The 12,031-nt window shown below is 40.4% G+C and overlaps 1 protein-coding gene across 16 annotated transcripts in view; it reads right to left on the bottom strand.

Moving 5' to 3' along the window:
* Nucleotides 1-12,031, bottom strand: part of UTRN (utrophin) — a 556,162-nt gene that overhangs the window by 379,268 nt on the left and 164,863 nt on the right. For all 16 annotated transcript variants that reach the window (XM_086318195.1, XM_086318199.1, XM_086318196.1 and 13 more), the window contains 4 exons: nt 9,537-9,778; nt 8,365-8,545; nt 6,117-6,262; nt 4,752-4,964 (listed from right to left, as the gene is read on the bottom strand). In XM_086318195.1, coding sequence (XP_086174321.1) covers nt 4,752-4,964; nt 6,117-6,262; nt 8,365-8,545; nt 9,537-9,778 — 782 coding nt within the window. The remainder of the gene's footprint in view (nt 1-4,751; nt 4,965-6,116; nt 6,263-8,364; nt 8,546-9,536; nt 9,779-12,031) is intronic.

The raw sequence follows: 12,031 nt of genomic DNA, 5'->3' as shown, positions 1-12,031 counted from the left end.
TTAGTAAGGGGGAAAATGATTAGAATTAGTCATATTCATGAACGTTTCTTTCTTACTTTGAGTATGTTTATCTCCAGCAAGGATCGCTGTTACTGTTCACTACTCCCAGGAAAGGAAATGGTATTGGGGAAGAAAAGTGAAAGCTGGTCACTCAGTCACATCCAACTCTTTGCAAACCCATGAACTGTAGCCTGCCAGGCTTTTCTGTCCACAGAATTCTTCACACAAGAGTCCTGAAGTGGGTTGCCAATTCCTTCTGCAGGAGATCCCAACCCAGGGGTTGAACCTGGATCTCCTGCATTGCAGGCAGATTCTTTACCATTTGAGCCACCAGGGAAGCTCACTGGGAAAGAAAGGGAACTTCTCAGTGCTCATTCTCCGTCTCTATTACTCAATGTCTTCAATGAGCAGTATGTATGTATTTCTTACACAGTTCAAAATGCATTTGAAAAATAAACAAGTCAACCACTTTGTTCCTAAGAAACATCATCATAAATTGGCAGTGAATAGAAAACCTAGAGTACTTCACGCCTTAAAGACAAAATAGAACTTGAATGCCTAGAAAAAGACACCAGGTCAGTAAAAAAGGAAAAACAACTTTAATCTACAAGTGAATATTTATTGCAATTATCTTTAGGGAAAAAGTAAAAGTTTTCCTAAGTGAATTGTGAGTAGTTAAATAACAAGCAATTCATTCAAAGCAAATATAGGAGCAAAATGTTTTTTAGAACTGAAGAAACATATATTTCAATAAAGAAGCTGCATGTCTAGGGAATACAGACATCGCCAACAGTCTTACAGTTAGGACACAAAAAGTAAATTAAAAATTTGTAATTCACATTAAAATCTGTTAATGTAACACAAAACAACCAAAAAATCTAAGTATCCAGACACATGTGCTTGAAGTGAGTGAGACATTTTTAGTGGAAATAAAGTTGGCGTATGCTCCAACTGGGCTTCCCTGGTGGCTCAGACCGTAAAGAATTTGCTTGCAATGCAGGAGACCTGGGTTCAATCCCTATGTTGAGAAGATCCCCTGGAGAAAGGAAGGGCTACTCACTCCAGTATTCTTGCCTGGAGAATTCCATGGATAGAGGAGCCTGGCAGGCTGCAGTCCATGGGGTCACAAAGAGTCAGACACAACTGAACAACTTAAGAAAAAGAAAAGTTGGCATATGCTCCATTTGGCCTGGATTTGCAATGACAGAATTCTAGAACTCTCTTTTGTGTTCTGGAGGAATACTTATTCACTTTAAATTCCATATTAAAATATTGGCATGCATTTAGCTAACCCTAAAATAACAACAACAGACTGGTTCCAAATAGGAAAAGGAGTTCATCAAGGCTGTATATTTTCACCCTGTTTATTTAACTTCTATGCAGAGTACATCATGAGAAACGCTGGACTGGAAGAAACACAAGCTGGAATCAAGATTGCCAGGAGAAATATCAATAACCTCAGAAATGCACATGATACCACCCTTATGGCAGAAAGCGAAGAGGAACTAAAAAGCCTCTTGATGAAAGTGAAAGTGGAGAGTGAAAAAGTTGGCTTAAAGCTCAACATTCAGAAAATGAAGATCATGGCATCCAGTCCCATCACTTCATGGGAAATAGATGGGGAAACAGTGGAAACAGTGTCAGACTTTATTTTTATGGGCTCCAAAATCACTGCAGATGGTGATTGCAGCCATGAAATTAAAAGACGCTTACTCCTTGGAAGAAAAGTTATGACCAGCCTAGACAGCATATTCAAAAGCAGAGACATTACTTTGCCAACAAAGGTCCATCTAGTCAAGGCTATGGTTTTTCCAGTGGTCATGTATCGATGTGAGAGATGGACTGTGAAGAAGGCTGAGCGCCAAAGAATTGATGCTTTTGAACTGTGGTGTTGGAGAAGACTCTTGAGAGTCCCTTGGACTGCAAGGAAATCCAACCAGTCCCTTCTAAAGGAGATTAGCCCTGGGTGTTCTTCGGAAGGACTGATGCTAAAACTGAAACTCCAGTACTTTGGCCACCTCATGCGAAGAGTTGACTCATTGGAAAAGACTCTGATGCTGGGAGGGATTGGGGGCAGGAGGAGAAGGGGACAACAGAGGATGAGATGGCTGGATGGCATCACTGATTTGATGGACGTGAGTCTGGGTGAACTCCGGGAGTTGGTGATGGACAGGGAGGCCTGGTGTGCTGCAATTCATGGGGTCGCAAAGAGTCGGACACGACTGAGCAACTGAACTAAACTGAACTGAAAATAACACATCAGGAAGTCAGAAGAGATTAACCCTTGGGTTAATCTTCACCTGTAAATTTTCCTAACTACATCTCAGAATTTATGAAAATAAAGCAATGATCTTTTGAAAAGATAGGAAATACTTTAACCAGCATTGCTCAACCTTGGCCCTGATGACATCTGGACCAGAAAATTCTTCTGTTGTGTGGGCTGTCCTGTGCATCAGCTGTAACCATGGCCTCTACCCACTAAGTTGCCAACAGAACCTACCCTTTCCCTATAGTTGTGATAACAAAAAATGTCTCCAAACGTTAAAAACATGTCCTTCTGGGGGGAAATTTACCCATGGTTGAGAACCACTGATAATCCAATACTTGGAACATAACAAAAATTTAAAATCACAAATAAGAGTAATTGTGGTTTTTAATATTAGAAAGAATGACAATTGAAGACAGGTGGCTCAGACAGGAAAGAATCTGCCTGCAAAGCAGGTACCTGGGTTCAATCCCTGGTTCTGGAAGATCTCCTGGAGAAAGGAATGGCTACCCACTCTAGTATCCTTGCTTGGAGAATTGCACGGACAGAGGAGACTGGAGGGCTGCGATGAGGTTCGCAAAGAGTCTAACACTACTGAGCAACTAACATGCACGCCCACACACACACACACACAAAGGCAAGTGGATCCACTCACAAATTTAAATAAGCCAAAAACACTTAACTACAGAAAAACACACTCCTCTTCAAAATTAATGGATTGTTCGAATGAGATCTCAGTGTAGAACTACAGCTTACACTTCAAGAAAACTAATTCCTTCCACTACGACCACACACACAGAGCCCCTGCCATCCTTATTCTCCTGTCATGCCTTGGATCTGTCCATTAGTTTCTGTGTCAAACAGCTTCCCTCATATTTCAGTGATCCCCTCTCTTGCTCATCTTCCTGGATCCTGCCCTAGACTATATCGCCTACCAGCTTCTACCACATGCTCTGATTCTAATTTTTAAAACATCATTTTCATAAGTTTTGTCTTCATTTCAATATTTCCACTTTCTTTGAAACAACTTTTATAAAAATTCTCATATATATAAGTATATGTATAAAAAAACTCTAAGTATATATATATATATATGTGCACATCTAAATCTCATATTACTAATCTCATTTCATTCACTGAAAAGTATCACTGCGTGTCTTCTCTGTGCCAGGCACTATATGAGAAGTATACCTTGGATACATCAGTAGAGAAAATAAACCACAAAAGACCGAGGTAAAGAGGCACTAAAAGTGAAAGTGAAAATCCCTCTGTTGTGTCCTACTTTTCATGACCCCATAGACTATATAGTCCATGGAATTCTCCAGGCAAGAATACTGGAGCGGGTAGCCTTTCCCTTCTCCAGGGGATCTTCCCAACCCAGAGATCGAACCCAGGTCTCCTGCATTATAGACAGATTCTTTACCAGCTGAGCCACAAAGGAAGCAAGGAGTGGGCTACAAAGAGAGTGTAATCAGGTCATCCTTCATCCCGACCTTGCCTACAAGGTGAGAAGGTAGAGAGGTTCATCCTTCTCTACCCGACCTTCATTACTTCCCTTCTTCATCCTCCTTGCAGGTGAAACGTTAAATCCTGACTGTCCCATCTGACATGGACCTTGACCAGTTTCTCCTTATATCCTCACATTATACTTTCCTCTGGAACTTTCTATCTGCCAACATTTTCAGATGGAACAAAGGATCTTGTTTCTGAATACCTCGGTTGGTAAAGAATCCACCTGCAATGCAGGAGACTCCTGTTTGATTCCTGGGTCAGGAAGATCCCCTGCTGAGTGGATAGGCTACCCACTCCAGTATTCTTGGGCTTCCCTTGCAACTCATCTGGCAAAGAATCCGCGTGCAATGCAGGAGACCTGGGTTCGATCCCTGGGTTGGGAAGATCCCCTGGAGAAGGCTACCCACTCCAATATTCTGGTCTGGAGAATTCCATGGACTGTAAGTTCATGAGGTAGCAAAGAGTCGGCTTTCACTTTCACTTTGCCGAATTTTCATGTCCCTCAAATCACCTGCTTTCCCAATCTGATACTGGTTTTTAGTAGCCTAGTTCAGGTTTTTCAAAGGTCTAAAAATGTCTGAAATCTTAACGGATCAGCTTCAAGAACTCAGCTATCTGCTACTATCCAGGCAACTTCTACCACTCTAACCGAGTCTCCACTGCAATCTAACCACCAGCTATTTCATACGGGCTCATCTCTGAAACATTATTTTGACAATTTTAAGCAATTTTCTCTTATCTGCAAGGTCCAGTTTACTGCTACCAATAAACCTTTTTGCCAGGCAAAAGGAGATAAATGTGTTTTCCAGCACCACTAAAAGTATGTCTTTGGTTGGAATTTTATATCCCATCTTAAGTACATTAACAAACATGGGACCAGAAAGAATGCAAACTGCTCAAATAATAGATATTTACTAACAATTACTACTTTACTCTGTAATAAACTAAACACCCTAGTGGCCTTTAGATTTACCTCAAAAGTTCTGAGTTTGGGGGTAATTTCTTCAAGCAAATGCAGATCTTTGGAAACCTTGACCTTCAGTTTGTTCCACTTTCCTTGAACATCATCAAATTCTTGCTTATATGTTTTTTCTATATCTGGAGAAACATTTTTCTCCAAAGCCTTTGTTTCTTCTGCAAGTTTATGTAAGGTAGGTTTTTGATTCACCAGGATTTCATCAAGAGCCTGGAAAACAGAGTTCAAGATTAAAAATACTCATATAATCTATCTGTGAAGATATTCAATAATAATGGTTATAAACAGTCAAAATCACTTTTTAAAGAGAATTTGATCAAAAAAGAATTGTGAAAAACTCATGAAAAAAGAATGTGCCCAGTCGCTTCAGTCATGTCCAACTCTTTGAGACCCCACGGACTGAATCTTTGTGGCCATGGGTTTCCCAGGCAAGAATACTGGAGTGACCTGTCATTCCCTCCTCCAAAGGATCTTCCAGATTGGGGGATCAAATCCACATCTGCTGCATCTCCTGCATTGCTGGCAGATTCTTTACCACTGAAACACCAGGGAAGTCCCATGAAAAACCAGTAAGTATAATCAAAAAAGTCATAGCTTTCCCTATATAAGTTGTGTGTGGTTTCAAGACCATATATTGGGTTGGCCAAAAGTTCATTTGGGTTTTCCTGTAATATCTTATGGAACACCTGAACAAACTTTTTGGCCAATCCAACATTCTCTGCACTAAAAACTAACAGAACAACAGGCCCAATGAGGGCCCAGTGTGCAAGGCTCGATGGGGAATCAGTTATATCTGATGAAATAGTGCAGACACATGCTCTAAGTGACCAGGGAAGCATTTTCAATCAACACAGAAAAAGAACACAATCGATATTCTTGATTTCATTAAAGATATTTTATCTAGTTGAGAATTTTAAGCTAGTCACAATAGAAGAAGAAAATATGCTTTTATTCTATTAGAGGGTTTCCCAGGTGGCACTAGTGGTAAAGAACCCACCTGCCAATGCAGGAGACATAGAGCCACAGGCTCGATCTCTGAGTCGGGAAGATCCCTGGAGGAGGAAATGGCAACCAGCTCCAGTATTCTTGCCTGGAGAATCCCATGGACAGAGAAGCCTGGCGGGTTATGGTCCATGGGGTCGCAAAGAGTTGGACACAACAGAAGTGACTTAGCAAATTCTATTAAAAACATTTAATAACTATCTTGCATCTGAGATCTTAAATTATAGTAACTCTCAAATTACAAGAAATATAAGCAATGTTTGATCAATTTTGACCAAAATGAATACATTTTTAAAAAACATTTCAAAATATATATGTTAGAAATGAACCTAGACCACTTAGGCCTAAAACATATATTACCTTTTTTTCTTGGAGGGCCTTCTCCACCTTTGCCAGATCATTCAAGACATTCAAAGACATCTGGGCCTTACTTTCAAAGTCATTTAGCAGATCTGTCAGTGTTTTCAATGTTTCCAAATACGCACGTCCAGGTCGGCTCTTCAGTTCTGTTCATGGAAAAGTACTCACTTTGAGAAACTATTGTTAGGAAATTAATATTGCTATATCTATTGTTAATCTTCATATATAATAGGTGAATTCTATTACACAAGAAGTTAAACTCCATAATTAAAATTACAAAGGGTCTCTCTTAGAGATCAAATAAATCACTCCACTGGCATTTCTTAGAGTCAGACAGTGGTGACTTCATTCCTGCGGATGTTGATGCTTGAAATATTAAGTAACCCACCATCATTTTTCTTCATTTCATCATGATGAAATGTCTCTCTGAAGACGGTACTACAATGATCCTTTTGTCTCATATAATCTCCTTTTCCCCAGTAGCCACACAAAGAATAAAAGGAGACAAAGATCCCCTCAGCCAGTTATCCTCTAAGTTCAAGTGTGTAGACAGACCACCACCCGCAGAGCGGTGGACGCTGTACAGAACACCACAGCCAGGCGCACAGGTACCCTGAGAAATAATGGCTGCCCCAGCCAGCTGGAGGGATGGGTACTTCAGCCACTGATGTCACATTTACAGACAAGCAACACTAGAGCGGAGAGGAAGCCAGCTCATATGAAGCACAAAGAGCTGAGACCAGCCAGCAGCAAAAGAAACCAGAAGTATTAGTCACAATAGCTGAACGGTGGAAACAACCCAAACGCTCATCTACAAATGAATAGATAAGCAAAACATGAAGTCTACAGAAAACAGAATACTATTCAGCCTCCAAAAGGAAGGAAATTCTGACATACCCAACCCACAAAAAGGAACTCTGAGGATAAGTGAAATGAAGCAGTCAACAAAAAAGAAAAACTGTCTGATTCCACTTAGGAGAGGTTTCTAGAATAGTCAACCTCATGGAAACAGAGAGTAGAATGGTGGCTGCCAGGGGCTGGGGGGAGGAGGAAATGAAGAGCTGCTGCTGAACGGGTATATAGTTTCGGTTTTACAAAGTGAAAAAGTTCTGGGGCTGGGTTGCACAACAACGTGAATATATTTTACACTCCTGAACTCTACACTTTAAAATGGTTTAAATGGTAAGTTTTATGTTATGTATATGTTACCACAATCAAAAACAAAAACAAATAAACTTAGCAATTGTTTTAAAGGTAAGAATAAACATTTAAACTGCTCTTGTCAAAAATAAAAGCCTATTTCGTAACAGCAAATTGAATAGGAGGTCCTCTCAAACCCTTCACAGTCTAGATTAACTGAGTTCAGTCAACAGAAGTATGGTGTCCAAATGCCTTTCCAAAAGAAAGGAAACATGACCCAATCACTCACCACGCACACATACAGAGTCTTACACGTCATTACATAACCTACAATTGCCTCAAGGAAGGGTATGGTTAAATGTGTAGCTTTTTAGCATGCCTTTCCCAAAGTATTACATAATGCAACACAATTCCTGACTTAAAAGCCAAGGAGAAAATAATATATGAGGAATGAGTTTTAAAGATCTATAGGAATTAACTTTCCCAGACCAGTCCTAATCCAAAGGTAAAAATTCTTCAAAATGTTTCCGATGTTTAAAGAGGAACACTTTCTTTGAAAAGAGGAGATGGTATTGCTAAAACTTTAACCATTTGGAGCAAACAGGAGCAAGCAATCATTCTTTTTAGCCCTGTTAGTAATGATATCAGCTGGCCTCCTTCGGTGAAAGGGAGAAACAACACCCTAAAAAAAAAAAACTCTTTAAAAATCATTATATCCCATTAACACAGTCTGAATAGCATGTGAAAGATGTCGGCATTTTCACAAGCAAGTGTGAATCCAGGAAATAGTCTGAATGTACTTTAAGAAGTGGAACAGTGGCAGGCACAGAGGAAAATACAGTGAGGCTGGTGTAAAGCAAGCAGGTGTACTGAAGTTCTAAATGCATGCTATGCTATGTCACTTCAGTCGTGTCCAACTCTTTGCGACCCCATGGACTACAGCCCACCAGGCTCCTCTGTCTATGGGATTTCCCAGGGAAGAATATTGGAGTGGGTTGCCATTTCCTTCTCCAGGTTTAAATATTGGGAGTAATTTTTAAGTTAAGTCAAACTGAGAACGCAAGATGGTGGAATCATCTAATAGAAAAACGCAAGAGAGTGGGTTTACCGTTCTCGACCTGTTGGTGGCGCTCTTCTAAACCCTGTCGCACGGCTTGGTACCGGCCCACCAAGCTCTCTAAATCCTGCTGGACAAAATCTGGGGCGAAAGGCCGAGACTTCAAGGCTGAGCAGCTTGAACGCAGCATTTCAATTCTGGGGTGGAGGCTACGGAGGTTTGTCAACTCCCGCTAGGAAGAGAAAATGTGATCACACAACTCGCTGAGGATGAACATCCTCACAGAAAGTCAATCAGAGCAGAGTTTACCGAAAGCATGTGATACAAGGAGCATCTTCTTTATTTTTTTTAAATGTATACATGTATCCCCTCCCTTGTGAGCCTCCCTCCAACTCACTCCACCCCATCCTTCTTGGTCATCACAGAGCGCCGAGCTGAGCTTCCTGTTCTACACTCAGGTAGCTATTGTGTGCAAGTCAAAGTGCTAGTTGATCAGTTGTGTCAGACTCTTTGAGACGCTACGCATGATAGCCCACCAGGTTTCTCTGTCATAGGGATTCTCCAGGCAGGAACACTGGAGTCAGTTGCCATTCCCTCTTACAGGGGATCTTCTCGACCCAGGGACTGAACCCAGGTCTCCCGCACTGCAGGCAGATTCTTTACCAACTGAGTCTCGGGGAACTAGCTATTTTACACACAGTAGGAGAAGGAAACGGCAACCCACTCCAGTATTCTTGCCTGGAGAATCCCAGGGACAGAGGAGCCTAAGTGGGCTGCCGTCTATGGGGTTGCACAGAGTCGGACACGACTGAAGCGACTTAGCAGCAGCAGCAGCAGTAGCAGTGTATATATGTCAGTGCTACTCTCTCGATTGGCCCAACCCTGCCCTACCCTCCTTGTGTCTATAAGTCCATGCTCTGTGTTTCTATTCTTCAATATTACCTTTCTCAATTCCTTTTATAGCTCAGAGGTTAAAGCGTCTGCCTGAAATGCGGGAGACCTAGGTTCGATTCCTGGGTCGGGAAGATCCCTTGGAGAAGGAAATGGCAACCCACTCCAGTATTCTTGCCTGGAGAATCCCATGGGCGGAGGAGCCTGGTGGGCTACAGTCCACGGTGTCGCAAAGAGTCGGACACGACTGAGCTATTTCACTTTCACTTTCTTTCTTTAAATACAGAACTGGACATAGAGCCCTTTCATGTGCTGGATGGCTGTGTCTTTACCTGATAGGAGTCCTTCAAGCTTGGCAAGGACTCCTGGGGAGATTCTGAAGAGGCAGTGTGTTTTACCCACTCTTCTTTTGTCTTTATGGTCTTTTCGAGCTCATCAAGATGCTTGAAATAAGCATTAATATCTTCCTGCAGCTGTATTTTTCTTGCCTGATCTTCCAAACGCTGTGATATATTCTTCCATTCCAATAATACCTTCTCTAAAATATTTTTTACTTCTTCGGTAGGAAGACCTTCTATGTAGACATAAAAAATAAGCAGACACTTTAGGTATTATTACAAAATTTGTTTTCAATTTGCTGTAAACATTTTAACACATTGAAAATAATGAGGCAGTATCATATTTACTGATCACTCTCTTAAGTTCCTTTTTACACAACAAACATTAAAATGATGCTCTCAAAAATAATTATGCTTAATTCCCTGATAAAAACAGGAGAGGGGGAGCTTATACTAGCAGTCCAGGAGTGGGGTGACCACCACAAAAAGCGTAACAGTGGAGTGTCAGCCACTGCCTTCTCTATAGGATGTGTGTTTCTGTCCTTAGCAACCTACTGCTCTACTAGTTTTTAGTCTGAGTCTGAGAAATAAAATGAAGGGTTTGGATTTGTCTGGGGCTCTGACATCAGAAGGTAGGCCCTCTGTCACCAGGAAAAAGAGAGAAAAAGGAGGAGACAGTTTGAGACTTTGGTGACCAAACCACACGTCATAGGAATTGCAAAATGAATGTCTAGAGCCCCTAGTGCTGGGAGCAACCTGGTAAGTGCAGGAATAGGAAGCCAGCAGGCAGGATTCAGCAAAAGGCATTAGCAAACCTATTGGAATGTTACACACAGACCAGGAAATCCAGTGCTGAGATTATCTACTTTAGAAACATATCAGGAAAAAAAAAAAAAAACATTATGTTTATTGTTGACATCTTATAATTTTGTTTGTCTCATATTTTTGAGAGGTAGAGAATGTACATAAAAATAAGTTATATATAATAACAGGCTTTATCATAGTCTTTCCCTTAATATAAAATACCATCAAGTCATAAAATTACTATGAAAATTATGGGAAATCTGCAAAAGAAATGTTATCTCCTGAGGAGGGCATGCATGTTGAAAAGATGGGCTTAACATCTTTATTATTTAAGCAGGAGGGCAATAAAACTTTGTAAATATATGCCATCAAAATCCAGGGTAATGAGAGCTCTAAGGGGGAAAAAATGGCATGTAAGACAAAAGATCACTTAGGATCCAGAGATGATGCAATTTTGAAAATTTTTCTAATACACCACATCCACTGAAAATTAGAAATACAAACGTGACATTACATAATGTGTATGTATCACCCATGTCAATTGCTGAAGTAAACTGTCCATCATTACAAAGATAATACAATATCACACCTAGACAAAACATTCACACCACAGTTCAAGTTCAATTATCCCTGTTAATTCAGGTCATAAACTAAATAAATTACTAAAAAAAATAGTTTTTTTCTGACAAACTACCTGAGCAATGGAAATCTAGCCTGTGCTTCTGCCTGGCCATTTCCATTTTAAGTGAGCAAAGAAATAACATCAGCCACTTCAAATTTACATGTCAGGGTAATTTATGATAAACAAGAAAGGAAATTAAGCTGGCAAATAAAATTCCTGAGATGGAAAATTGTCACCACAAATCCAGAAAATAGGTAAGAGGTACTTATTTTAGGTTCTAGGCAAGCTGAAAAATCTTCAATTTTTTTTTTTAATTCACTGACGATATTTCACCATTCATTCACTTTGCCCTTTCAAACCGGTTCTCAAAATTTAAATCTCCCTCCTCTAAGACTGATATTATTATAGTTTGGACCAGTATCAAAGTAATAAATAAAGCGCAGTTTACATCTTAAAAAAGGAAAACCATACACTGTCTTTTAAAACAATTGTTTTGCTCCTAGAGGTCCAGAGTTACAGCTTTTCTATTTCTATAGAACATCCAACTCTTAGATGACTGATCTAAAGCCAAAATCAATATCCCATCCTTGTATTAATTTTCTAGAAGAGATAAAATATAACATATTCTGGCTACTTATTCCCACTTGACTTTAGCTTTTCAATCTATCACTATTAAAACCAGGGAAATGTTTGCAAAACATTTCATCATTATCAAATTCCATAGGCTTATGTGTGTGTTAGTCACTCAGTCATGTCTGACTCTTTGCAACCCCATGGACTATAGCTCACCAGGCTCCTCTGTCCATGGAATTCTCCAGACAAGAATACTGGAGTGGGTTGCCCCATTTCCTTCCCCAGGGTATCTTCCCAACCCAGGGATCAAACCCGGGTCTCCCACATTGCAGACTCTTTACCATCTGAGCCACAAGGACTTTGCCAGACAAACAGGAGTCAGTTATTAAAGCTACATCATCCAAGTGCCCCACTTTCCTGTTATAGTAATTAACGATCTTTTGGAATAAAATAAGCTAAACCAAAAAAACCAGGTTTGGTGTGGCAGTTG

The sequence above is a fragment of the Bos grunniens genome, chromosome 9 (assembly GCF_055505025.1).
Source record: "Bos grunniens cultivar Pamir isolate PY7600 chromosome 9, Bosgru_T2T1.0, whole genome shotgun sequence".
In the NCBI taxonomy this organism is placed as follows: domain Eukaryota; kingdom Metazoa; phylum Chordata; class Mammalia; order Artiodactyla; family Bovidae; genus Bos; species Bos grunniens.
The sequence above is the reverse complement of the archived record's forward strand: the minus strand, read 5'-3'. Positions and strand labels throughout refer to the sequence as shown.